This window comes from Camelus bactrianus, chromosome 22 (assembly GCF_048773025.1).
Source record: "Camelus bactrianus isolate YW-2024 breed Bactrian camel chromosome 22, ASM4877302v1, whole genome shotgun sequence".
NCBI lineage: Eukaryota > Metazoa > Chordata > Mammalia > Artiodactyla > Camelidae > Camelus > Camelus bactrianus.
Genome location: NC_133560.1, coordinates 7,184,715 through 7,197,386, shown reverse-complemented (window position 1 = coordinate 7,197,386; position 12,672 = coordinate 7,184,715). Strand labels below are relative to the sequence as shown.

General features: G+C 58.6%; 1 protein-coding gene across 2 annotated transcripts; it reads left to right on the top strand.

Moving 5' to 3' along the window:
* The first annotated feature begins 3,135 nt into the window (after nt 1–3,135).
* Nucleotides 3,136–11,354, top strand: N4BP3 (NEDD4 binding protein 3). Of its 2 annotated transcripts, none has more exons than XM_074350174.1 (5): nt 3,136–3,465; nt 8,572–8,922; nt 9,134–9,661; nt 10,071–10,325; nt 10,450–11,354. In XM_074350174.1, the coding sequence occupies exons 2-5, from the start codon at nt 8,602–8,604 to the stop codon at nt 10,975–10,977; spliced, it is 1,632 nt and encodes a 543-aa protein (XP_074206275.1). In that variant the 5' UTR covers nt 3,136–3,465; nt 8,572–8,601; the 3' UTR covers nt 10,978–11,354. The 2 variants fall into 2 exon arrangements, with proteins under 2 accessions (XP_074206275.1, XP_074206276.1); XM_074350175.1 differs by having other exon boundaries at nt 3,233–3,465; nt 8,575–8,922.
* Nucleotides 11,355–12,672: the final 1,318 nt, after the last annotated feature.

The following is a 12,672-nucleotide window of genomic DNA, read 5'->3' as shown; positions in this document are numbered from 1 at the left end:
CGGTCCCCTCTGCCTTACACTCCCCAACCAGGTGACCGGGACAACCTCAAAGGGCTCAGAGAAGCCAGGCAGGAAGAAACATCTGCCAGGCCAGCTCCCCAACTTCTGGGGAGAGCTGGTGGGGGTGCTCCTAGCCTGTGCAGGAGGTGGGGGACAGGTAGCCTGGTCCAGGCTAGAGGACGCCAGGGCCCTGAGCTCTGTTTTTGTGAATGACAGCTCTGCTAGAGGGCCGGAGCCAGGCTGCTCTCTACCTCTGCCCCCGCCCACTGCGCTCTGCAGCTGACCCACTTTGGCGCTGGTGCCCAGCGGCCAAGATTCCACTAGCCTTTCACCTGCAGCCACCCTCTCTGGTGTGCAACGTGGTGGAATTCCATTCAGCAGAGACCGTCCTGTCCCTGTCCCCTTCCCACCTGTCTTTTATATCTCTGGGCTTCAGGTATCTTCTGATTTCTTTCCCTCCTGCTGGGATGTTCCAAGGTACTGACTGCCCTTCCCCTCCCACCTCCCTCTGGCAGCCTGGTTCTGGGAAGGAACATTGGCCTGGCACTTATCATCCATCCCCTCCCTCTCCTACTTGTGGAATTTCTGGCTAAGACAAGTCAGTTCTTTCAAACCATCTCATGAACATCCTTCACCTTTTCCGCCTGGCTTGGTTCTCACACTCCCCTCTCTCAATACCTCAGAGGCTCCCGCCTATTTCAAGAGGTCTTTCTGGATCTGCTCCAATGTGGACCTGTACCCCATCTCTCCCATTGACCTTTCCCATCCCAATGACCAGGCTCACTCGTAAGCCTGCCTTCACCCGACCGTGCCCTGACTTCACCAGCCAGATTCTGGCTCCATGATGACTTTCCTCCATGGAAATGCTTCCCATCCATCAAGAACCATCTCAAAAGTCACTTCCTCAGTGAGGACTTCCCTGAGGTCCCCAAAAAGGTGAGATGCGTCCTTGCTCTGAATTTTCCTCTGTAACCCTACCAGACAGGGGCCCCTCAAGCGCTGACACCCAGTGTAGTTATTAATTTTCTTTTTTTTTCTTTCCTTTATATATATATTTTATTGAAATATAGTCAGTTTACAATGTGTCAATTTCTGGTGTACAGCACAATGCTTCAGTCATACATGAACATACATGTATTTGGTTTCATATTCTTTTTCACCATAAGTTACTATAAAATGTTGAATATACGTCCCTGTGTTATACAGTATGAACTTGTTATTCATCTATTTTATATATATATTAGTTAGTATCTTCAAATCTTGAACTCTTAATTTATCCCTCCTCACCCCTCCCTCCCATAACCATAAGTTTGTTTTCTATTTCTGTGAGTCTGTTTCTGTTTTGTAAATAAGTTTGTCTTTTTTTCTTTTTAGATTCCACATACAAATGATCTCATATGGTATTTTTCTTTCTCTTTCTGGCTTACTTTCACTTAGAATGACAATCTCCAGGTCCATCCATGTTGCTGCAAATGACATTATTGTATTATTTTTTATGGCTGCGGAGTATTCCACTGTATAGATATACCACAACTTCTTTATCCAGTCATCTGTCGATGAACATTTAGGTTGTTTCCATGTCTTGGCTATTGTAAATAGTGCTGCCATGAACATTGGGGTGCATGGATCTTTTTGAATTAAGGTTCCCTCTGGATATACGTCCAGGAGCGGGATTCCTGGGTCATATGGTAAGTCTATTCCTAGTCTTTTGAGGAATTGCCACAGTGTTTTCCATAAAGGCTGCACCAAATTACATTCCCACCAACAGTGTAGTAGGGTTCCCTTTTCTCCACACCGTCTCCAGCATTTATCATTTGTGGACTTTGAATGATGGCCATTCTGAGTGGTGTGAGGTGATACCTCTATTAATGAGTTTTCTTAATTGGACAAGTCCTCCGAATTTGGGCACTTCCATTGTTAGGAAACTGGTGAGGACAGCAAGACAGGGGTTGCAAACTGGTGGCCTGTGGGCCAAATCTGATCCATGGGTAACATGATGTCTGTTTCTAAATTGAAGTAAAATTCATATAACATAAAATTAACCATTTTTAAATGATACAATTCAATGGCACTTAGTGCACTTACAATGTTGTGCAACCGCCACCTCTATCTGGTTCCAAAACATTTTCCTCATCCCAAAAGGAAACCCCAGGCCCTCTAAGAAGTCACTCCTCATTCCTCCCTCCCCACAGCCTCTGGCCCTAATCTGCCTTCTATCTGTATAGATTTACCTGCTTCATGTAAGTGGAATCATACCACATGTGGCCTTTTGTATCTGGTTTCTTTCACTTGGCAGAATTGTTTGGCGGTTTGTCCCTGCTGTAGCATGTGTCAGAACTCTATTCCTTTTTTTGGCTGAATAATACTCCATCGTATAGATATACCGCAATTTGTGTAACCATTTATCTGTTGATGGACACTTGGGTTGTTCCTACCTCTAAGCTATTGTGAACAGTCCTGCTACAAGCATTTGAACATTCATGCACAAGTGTCTGAGTCCGTTTCCAATTCTTTGCGGTACATACCTAGGTGTGGAATTGCTAGGTCTTTCACTCACTACACGTTTAAACCTTTTGAGGACGCCATGGTGTTTTAATACTTGACTTTGAATGCCCTTAGGTGCCCATCTCTGTCTCAGTTTCCTTATCTTCTATTGTCTTACACCCGCCCCTTTGACTCACATTATTTGTCTGGCCCCTGAAGGTATCTGAATTTGCTGCCCCTAGAAGGCTCTGCCAGCTAAAAACCTTGGCGCCCAATTCAGTCCCTAACGAGCCAGGGACCTTGGGTAAATCTCTCCACATCTCTCCGAGTGCTATTTTGCTTAGCCTCAAAAGGGAATAATAATACTTACCTAAGAGGAGGCGGCGAGGATCAGGGAAGTGATGGTCGAAACGTGCCTCTTCGGAAGCTGTCAGGTTCTGGAAACCTAGAGGGGCGGGCGAGGCCAGGAGGAGGAGGAGGAGGCGGAGGCGCCTCTAGGGGCGTCGGCTGCGCTCGGGGGTGCGGATCCGCCCGGGTCCGAGCTGGGGCGCACGCTGCGGCCGCGGCGCAGAGCGCAACCGGTAGAGGGCTCGGGCGCCACCGCCGCGCGGCGCCTCGGCGGGCCGGGCCGGGCTGGAGCCGCGAGCCCGGGCGGGGCTCAGGTTGGCACGCGGTGGGCGGGGGTGGCCCCCCGTCTCCGCCCCCCACATCCGGGGGCCCGGTCCGGGCTCTGGGCCGGCCGCGCGCCGGTGAGTCAGGCCGGGTTTTCCCTCCGTCTCTGGGGCAGGCGAGCGAGGGCCGCAGAGCGCGTCCCTACCTCGCCAATCCGGCTCCGGCGCCCGCCCGCGTTTTCTCGGCGCCTACCGCCCCGCCGCTCCGGCCCGGCTCGCAATCTCGGCTGGAGCCGGCGCCCTGGAGGGAGGGTTCGAATCCGCGCGAAGGAGCCCCAGCGTGCGAGGGGTGCGGAGCAGCGCCAGCATGGTGAGTGGGGCGCGCCGGGGGCTGGGGCTCGGGCGGGGGCCCGGGGCCGGACTCGGGGGGTGGGGCCGGCCGCCAAGGTCTAGCCTTCCCGGCGACCTTGGCCAAGGCGCAGCCCTTCGCCCGCCGAGGTTCCCGTCTGAGAAGTGGGCGGAGGTGGCAAGGTGCGGTGTGCGCCCAGGTACCCTCTGCTTCCAGACACCGTAGCACCGAGGTACGGGATCAGAGACCATCTGCGAGCAGGGGCGCTCCGCTGGAAGGGCGGGCGGCAGGTCTCGCTGTTCTCCTTAACCCATGCAAACGCGCTTTCCTTGGATCTGGGACCCCTGCGCCGCCGCTGGGGTGGGGCAGACGCCCTTAGCGCGGGAGTCTGACCTCGGCTTCTGCGCCTCCAGCCCATAGATTCGGGGCAGGCCTCAGAGAGGGGACTGGAAGAGACGTCCCCTCCCGCCCCCCAAGTAGGTCGAGGACCTCTCTTAGTTCTGGGAGCCCTCGCCTCTGCCACAACCTTTCCCGGGGAAACTCCATGGAGATGCCAACCTCTTCTGCCCCCTTACCTTCCTCATGAGACCCCTCTCCTGCTCTCTTCCGCCCGCTCCGAGGTACCCCCTTCCTCCACCAACCCCTTGCCCTGTACCGGCGGCAGCTGCCAGCCTGCTGCCAGGGATCCTGTGGATAGGGGATGTGCTCAGGTCTTGAGCACCATCCCAGTCTGGCCACAACCTTTGGCCAAAGTGAGGGCCTGCCTGGGGCCAGGCGGAAACCGGGGCCCTGACTGCGTCCGGAAAAAGGACTGGGACCTGTCGTCTCCCACCTGGCAATCCCCAGCCTCCACGCCTCCACGAGCAGATTGGGGCTCTCCTCATTTACACCAGGGGCTCAGCCTGTCCAGGGATTTTGGTGCGCTCTCCCTGCCTGGCCTAGGGAGGGAGAAGAGGCAGTAGGCCATCCTGGGCCCAGTAATCAGCCTCCTCCCAGAGCCCTCCTGGGCAGGGCTCCTCTGCCTGCCGGCTGGCTGTGTGGGTGTGTATGTGCGAGACTGAATGAATGCGACCCGCCACCGCCTCTAGAGCTAGCAGTTTCCAGGGCTGAGTCCCCATGCAGAGTGCTTCCACTATTTCTTCCTGACCTAGGGGCAGGCGGGGGACATTCCAGTCTGAGGGGCCTGGGATCCAAACCAAACTGGTTGCAGGTGCCCTTGGGAGAAGCAGGAGCGGGGAGCTGAGCTGACTTACTCCACAGCAGTGTGTGCCCATGGAGGGCAGCTGGTGACCATCGGCTGAGGCAGCCTAGGACAGAAGAGAGGGTCTTGCCTAGGGAGTTGGGATTGCTCATCATGTAGGATCTTGGGCAGCTCACTTCTTTCTGGGCCTCAGTTTCCCTATCTGTAATATGGGGGTGAGGGTAACTACTGTTCTGCCTGCTTCTATAAGGCTGTTGTGGAGATGAGATGATGAAATGAAAGGGCTGATAAACACTAGCGTGCCATGCAATTATAGGTGACCATATAGTGATGCTAAGAATCACTCCTGCAGGATTTAGACGCTGGACTTTGCCTCTTCAAGTGTCTCAGTGGGGCTAGGGAATGCCAGCCTCTCCTGACCCCTCCCTGGGCCCCTCTTTTGGAGCTGGGACATTCCAGTCCCATTCCTCAGGGGCAGCTGCAGACACGCCCCTCAGCAAAGCTGATACCCCAGCAGGTGGTGGGACCCTCCCCTGGGGCCAGGGTTCAGGAGGGGATGAAGACAGCCGAGGCCGGCTGGGAGCTTCCTACCCTCATGCTCTGGGACTTTCCACCCCACAGGAGATGCACAGTGAGGTCAGGGCAGGCTTCTAAATGTGGGAAGCCTGTGCACTTTCTCCTATGCAGCTGAATGTGACCCTGGGCACATTATTTTACCTCCTGGACCTCAGTTTTTTCTTCTGAAGTGGGGAATGACAATATCCCCCTTTGTGTGTTGTGAGCATGTGGCAGGCCCAACAGCCCTGGATCAGGCTGACCCAACAAGGCACTCACCGAGGGACAAGTGGATGCCTCCCTGTGTGTCCTCTCTCTGCATCATGGCCAGGGTAGTCCCCCAGCCCCATTCTGTCTCCACCAAGGGTTGGACCAAAGTAGATGCTACTGGTGTCCGGAGCTCTCGGTGCTGCTGGCTGATCCTGGATGGGGTGGAAAGGGAGGTGGGAACAGAAATAAAGAGGCCCAGTTGGGGCCAGCAGCGACCTGCGCAGAATGTGGCCTATGTAGCCCAGTCAAACCCAGCTGGCCGGGTGGTAGGGGGTTTCAGCTCTGTGCAGAGCTCTGGGCCCCAGGCAAGTACTGAGCTCTGGGCAGCGCAGCCCAGGCACTTGGAGGAGGCCCTACTTTTTGCTCTGATGGTCCTAATGAGACTGCAAGGCACTTGCTGTCTCTCCCTCCCACTCCCCCACCACATCCTCTCCTGCACAGCTGGCCCTGGACTGACTGGGCCAGACCCCGGGCTTCCAAGCAACCGGAAGGAATGTATGTGTTGCGGGGAGGCAGGGGAGGTGGATGGACTCCTTTAGGAAAAGGGACTGTCCCCAGACTGAGACCTGGGCAGGGCGGAGCCTCCTGAAAGCTGGGGGCCTTAGCTAATAATACAGCCAGAGAAGTTATCTAGGAAGGGTGGAGGGTGGGGGGCCTTAGGGAAAGACAAAGGGAAGGGCTAGGGCTGTTTGTGCCCCTCCAGCCAGCTCCGATGTTTCTAACTGCTCAACGCGCTTGTGAAGAGAAGCTGGTCACAGGCCCCTCTCACCACCTGCTCACTCGCATGTGCGTGTGTGTGCGCGCGCGCACACACATACTCTCACTCCCCTACATCTAGCCTTGAGGCTGGGAGGACACCTGGGTATTCGTGTGTCGTGTGTGTCTGAAGGTGCTCAGTGCTGTGTGGATGACCTTGAGCATGACTGTCTGCTGTTGGGTCTGCGCTGTGTCCTCTAACGGAGGAGCTTTGGTGCTGCCAGGGGCACTGACTAGACTGCGGTGTGAGTGTGATGTACGTGCTATTTTGGCCCATGGCTGCCTCTCCCCTGGACCTGAGACCCTTCGTGGGGATCATGGGGTGTCGGTTATTGCTCCCTAAGACAGGAAGTGAGGCTCTGCCCAGGGGAGCCCGAGGCAGTGTGTGAAGTGGGCGGACTTGGCACCGTTGCCACAGTCCCCACCCCCGTGCTCTCACCGGGCTTGCCGTTCACAAGCCCTTTCACCTCCCTGTCTCTGTTACAGTCACAGAAACCCCAGGAGGAAGGCAGGGCCGGCAGGGTCTTTCCCACTTCGGAGAAAGATGGGGAAACTGTGGCCTGGAGAAGGGAGGTGCTTCTCCGTGGAGAGAGAGTGTGGGGGCAGGGCTGGAGACCAGGTTCTCTGCTGTCTGCCTTCCCAGGAAGCTGTGACAGTTCAGTGGGCTCTTGGACACAGTGGTGTCTGTTGCTAGGTTGGCTTGTCAGGGTGAGGGGGTGTCAGATTGGGAGGCAAGATGCTCCCATTCCAGCTCTTGGGCTGTGGGTGACATCCTGGGTCCCCACTCGACATTTGGCAACCATGGTGCTGGGATCAGAAGCACCCTCACTCTGACCAGCTTTGTGACCTTGGGCAAGCCAACTTCACTTTTTGGAGTCCCAGTGCCCTCACCTAAAAAAACGGACAGTTAACTATGTCCTAAGACTCCACGAGACCCCCAGGCAGGGCTGTGTCGCTGTAGGTGCCCAGCACCTGCGATTCCTTACCTGGATGATCCCCTCACCCTGTGTGGCCTGTGATATCCCCGGAGGGGCCGAGCCGTCTGGGGGCTGTGTGGGGAGGGCTGGGGAGGTTTCTTTCTCCCAGAGCAGTGTTGAGGGCCACAGGATATGGGGGCAGGGCCTGCCCTCCCTTCCACTCCCCGTGAGCTTTGTCTTCTACAAACACAAAACCTGGAAATGGTTAAGGAAGATGGAACCTCCTAACCATTGTTTGGGGCAGGAGTGGGTGTCCCGGAAGCATATTGGGTGGGTGGCCGGGGACTTGCAGTCCAGGAATGGGAGCAGCTGGGTGGGGGGCAAAGAAGGTGGCATTCATTCATCTGACAAGTACTTCCTGACCTCCTCCTGTGTGCCAGGTGTTGGCCTGGACACAGGGGACCCAGCAGGGCACTAGGCCCTGCCCTCCATAGTGTGGTCCCAACACGGGTGGGAGACAATCCGTAACCTGGTCACTTGGCTGCCCGCTGGCGGCGTTCATGTGTCTGCTGGCTGAGCTCAACTTCAGCCAGCCTATGTTGACCCAGGCCACGGGCCAGCCCCGGACTGGATTTCTGTTCTCTTATCTCAGTCAATCCTCCCAGCATCCCTGAGTGATAAGAGTTGTCATGGTTATTGTCCAGATGAGGAAGCCACCGACCACACACTAACCCGGCTCCACGCTGGGTCAGGATTTGGACAACCCCTGACCCCGGGCCTGGTGGTGGGCTTTGGAATGGCAGCATATACAGGGGCTGGCAGGGGCTTCACTGCCCCTTCCCCTGCTTCCCACCGCTGCCCTGACATGAACACCTGTTCCGGAAACTGTGGCCATTGTTCCTGCCGTCCATCCTTCCTTCTCGGGCCCTTCCTGTTTGGATCCCTCCCGTTGCAGCTCCCAACCCCACCCATGCCAGGTGCTTCCCTTGGGAACTCTGAGCCTCTGAAAGAAGAGGGGTTGAACCGAGTTTCCCCCACCCAGGGGAGGAAGAAGGACTCGGGAGTCCGAGGCCATTGGCCTCTGTTCCCTGGACCCTCTGTCCACCTGCCAAATTGGGTGAGGAGCCTGGCAGGAGAATGGACAAAATTATAGTCAGACGGAGCTGGAGTCCTCAGCTGGCCCAGCCCTGGGTGGGGCCCCTATTCTGCTGCCTTATGTCCTGGACCCCCCATGTCCCCCATCACACACTACCCCTTTCTCTTGCCGGCCAAGGAATCCTGTCTGGATTCTCTCTGGGACCCACACGTGCCACTCCTGGGTGGGCCAGGTGGGGAGCTGATACAGAGGGCAAGCACCTGGTTTTCGGGCATCCAGGGAGCTAGGCAGCAAGCTCCTACCTGCCCCTGATGGAGCCTCTCGACCCCCAGAAGCAGCCACCTGTGCCCTGTTGAAACTTCATGGCCACAGCCCCAGGCCCTGCTGGCATTGTCATGGGCAGCGTGGGCAGCCTGTTGGAACGCCAGGACTTCTCCCCTGAAGAGCTGCGGGAGGCACTCGCAGGGTCCCGGGGCTCCCGCCAGCCTGATGGGCTCTTCCGGAAAGGCTTGGGCCAGCGTGAGATCCTCAGCTACCTGCACCTCCCCAAGAAGGACAGCAAGACCACCAAGCGGGCCTCTCGGAATGAGCCTGCCGACTATACCACCCTTTACTACCGGGAGCATCCTCGGGCCGGTGACTTCAGCAAGACTTCGCTGCCTGAGCGGGGTCGATTTGACAAGGTGTGCCTCTGCCGTGCCCCTCCCCAGTGTGGGAGGGTGGGGTGGGGGGCTGGGGGCCTCCTTGAACATCCTGATGCTGGGATGGGATACGAAAGTCTTGCTATGGTCTGGCCTGAGGCTTGGTCACTGCCTCCTGTGTTCTCAAAGAGGACCCCCAGGGGCTGCAGAGCAGTCAGCCCAGGGCCTCACACCTGTCCTCTCTTCCTGGCAGTGCCGCATTCGCCCATCGGTGTTCAAGCCAGTGGCGGGCACCGGGAAAGGCTTCCTGTCCATGCAGAGCCTGGCGGCCCACAAGGGCCAGAAACTGTGGCGCAGCAACGGCAGCCTGCACACGCTGGCCTGCCACCCGCCCCTGAGCCCGGGGCCCCGGGGCAGCCAGGCCCAGGCCCGCGCCCAGCTGCTGCACGCCCTCAGCCTGGACGAGGGCGGCCCCGAGCCCGAGCCTAGTTTGTCCGACTCCTCTAGCGGGGGCAGCTTCGGCCGCAGTCCCAGCACCGGCCCCGGCCCCTTCAGTTCCTCTCTGGGCCACATTAACCACCTGGGGGGCTCCCTGGACCGGGCCTCCCGGGGCCCCAAGGAGGGTGGGCCGCTGGGTGTGCTGAACTGCCTGCCCGAGCCACCACCCCCCTACGAGTTCTCCTGCCCCACCGCCGAGGAGATGGTGGCTGTGCTGCCCGACAGCTGTGAGGAGCTCAAGAGGGGCCTCGGTGACGAAGATGGCTCCAGTCCCTTCACGCAGGTGAGAGCAGTCCCTGCCCCAGGGTCCTCTTCTGTCAGGGCACTGGCGTCCAGAGCAGAGGGTCACCAGTTAGCTCTCCCACGTGGCTCTGAGAGAATAAGGAAGAGGGAGACAGTTTGGCTTCTTTCCCCAAATCCCGCATGGCATGGATGTCATGTCATTGGCGGTCCTTGTGGGAGCTGTGTGGGGGGAAGGAGGACAGTAGACTCCTTGGGGAGGCCATGTGTTGGGGACATTTCACCTCTGGAGGACTTCTGAGTTAGGGCCCATGTGTGGCCAGAGCATTGGGCCCTGGGCCCAGCTGGAGTGTCAGAGTGGTGGGCCCGCTATGGGAAGGCAGGCAGTCGGCGTCCAAGGGGCAGGGCTGGGCGTGGGTGTCAGCATGGCAGGTTCCTCTTCCCCTTGGCAGGTGCTGGAGGAGCGCCAGCGGCTGTGGCTGGCTGAGCTGAAGCGCCTGTACGTGGAGCGGCTGCATGAGGTGGCCCAGAAGGCTGAGCGCAGTGAGCGCAACCTCCAGCTACAGCTGTTCATGGCCCAGCAGGAGCAGCGGCGCCTGCGCAAGGAGCTGCGGGCACAGCAGGGCCTGGGCCCTGAGCCCCGGCCTCCAGCCGCCCTCCCAGAGGCTGATCCCAGCGCCCGACCAGAGGAGGAAGCCCGATGGGAGGTGAGAGACCAGGCATTCAGAAACCCCTTCCCCCATGGCAGTAGACCCATCCTCTGTCTGTCCTCCAGGCCGGCCCTGCTGACCCTGCTTTGCTGGGCTCTTGCCCATCCTTGTGCCCCTCCAGGTGTGCCAGAAGACAGCGGAGATCAGCCTCCTGAAGCAGCAGCTGCGGGAGGCCCAGGCCGAGCTGGCGCAGAAGCTGGCTGAGATCTTCAGCCTGAAGACGCAACTTCGGGGCAGCCGGGCACAAGCCCAGGCCCAGGACACGGAGCTGGCCCGGCTGCGTGAGGCCGTGCGGAGCCTGCAGGAGCAGGCGCCTCGGGAGGAGGCCCCGGGCAGCTGTGAGACGGATGACTGCAAGAGCAGGGGGCTGCTGGGGGAGGCAGGGGGCAGCGAGGCCGGAGACGGGGCCGAGCAGCTGCGGGCTGAGCTGCTGCAGGAGCGGCTCCGGGGCCAGGAGCAGGCGCTGCGCTTCGAGCAGGAGCGGCGGACGTGGCAGGAGGAGAAGGAGCGGGTGCTGCGCTACCAGCGGGAGATCCAGGGGGGCTACATGGACATGTACCGCCGCAACCAGGCTCTGGAACAGGAGCTGCGGGCGCTGCGGGAGCCCCCCACACCCTGGAGCCCTCGGCTCGAGTCCTCCAAGATCTGAGGCCCACGGAGCGAGCTGACAGCAGAACCACTGTCAGGAGACGGCTTGTACCAGCCCGTCCTGAGACAGCCGGCTCCTTCCTTACGTTGGTCTGGGGCAGAATCTGCTGAGACCAGCCAGGGACGGGGAGACTCGCCGAGAGGAGGGATCCAGTGGGGCTGTGGGCTGGATGGGCTGCCAGTGGCAGGAGCCAGGGCAAGGTGCTCCTGGCTGAGGAGCACCGAGGCAGGGCCCGGCCCTGCTCCCTGGAATAGGCGTGGCCCAGGAAAGGAGGTTGGGCAGTGAAGAGCCCATGATGCAGAAGGGCAGGCATGAGGGAAGGAGGCTGCAATGGGAACACTGGCCTCCCCAGAATAAAATCACGTTTTCTACGAGGAGGCACCGGCTTGAAAACGTTGGGCCTGTCCTGGGTCTTTGTCCAGAGAATTGTGGAAGGTCAGGGTTGGGGGCTGTTGACCTGGGCTGTAGCTCCTCCATGGTCATGGTGAGTGGGGAGGGGGTGCCCTGGGCCTCTGTGTGCATCTTCTGGGCGTACGTGTTGGGGAGTGGAGGAATCCTTGCCCTCGTACCACAGAGCTCCTTAGCTGCCATGTGGGCTGAACTTCTTTTCTTTAGCACGGGTGGGACTTTTGAGAAGGAACAATGCCAGGGAACACAAGAAAATAAAAGGGCAAGTCAACCAAGGCATTGCTAGAGCATGAAACATCCTCTTGGTGGGAAGTCTGGGCCCTGAGTGCCCGGGCCCGCTGGATGTGGGGCCAACCTAAGACAGCTTCCGCTGGGGCAACTTAAGGCTCTGGTAGCGCCCTGCCCCTCCCAGGACGTACCTCCCACCTTTCTATCTGGTTTATGCACCCCTCCCTCCAGAGGGAGGGCCCTGGGAAGGTGCAGGAGACAAGCAGAGAAAGCTTGTAGGTCACTTGATAAAGGGCCTGTGCCACAGTGGGGAATTTGAACATTTCCCTGTAGGGATGGGGGACAATGGGATATTCTGGAGAGATACTATCTGATTTGTATTCTGGAAAGCTCTGTCCTGGGAAGAAGCAGCCCCACCCACACCCCTAGCCCTTTCTCTTAGCCAAGGCTGATCCTTGGCCCCCTAAAACCTGCTCCCACCCTTGGCCTCTCAGACATCTGCCCTTCTCTCTGAGCCTTTGCTCCCTCCTGGGTGGGTGGCCTGGAGCACAGATCCAGTCTGGCTATGCTGGTGGCGTCTCCCCACCCCTTGCTGTGAAGCTCTGTGTCCTTACAGATGCATCACTGTAAATGTTGCCACGCATTGAGCGCTTCCTGTTTGTCAGGTGCTGTGTTAGGCCCTCAGGGCATAGGGGTGCAGAGTTGAATTAGATGTACATCCTGCCCCAGAGGAGCCAGCACACAGATGTCCCCCTACCCAGGCCCTGCCCTGGTGGGGCAGCGGCCACCCCTGAGAAGTTCTCTGCAGAAACCCCCAGTTTGCTCCCTCTGGTTGTGCCCCCTCCCTCCCAGGCCAGGCCTGGCAGCTCCCTGAGGCCCCAGCAGGGGGGTCCAGGTGGTGGAGTTGCCATGCAGGAGTATGGATGGGGATGTGGAGTGTGGGCCGGTGTGCTCCGCCTTTTTAGGGCGGAGAATGGGGGGTGTGAGTTGTCTGCAGTGGAGATGGTGTGTTCATGTCCTGTGAGTGGCAGGTGGGTGCGCTGGAGATGTGCTGTGGGT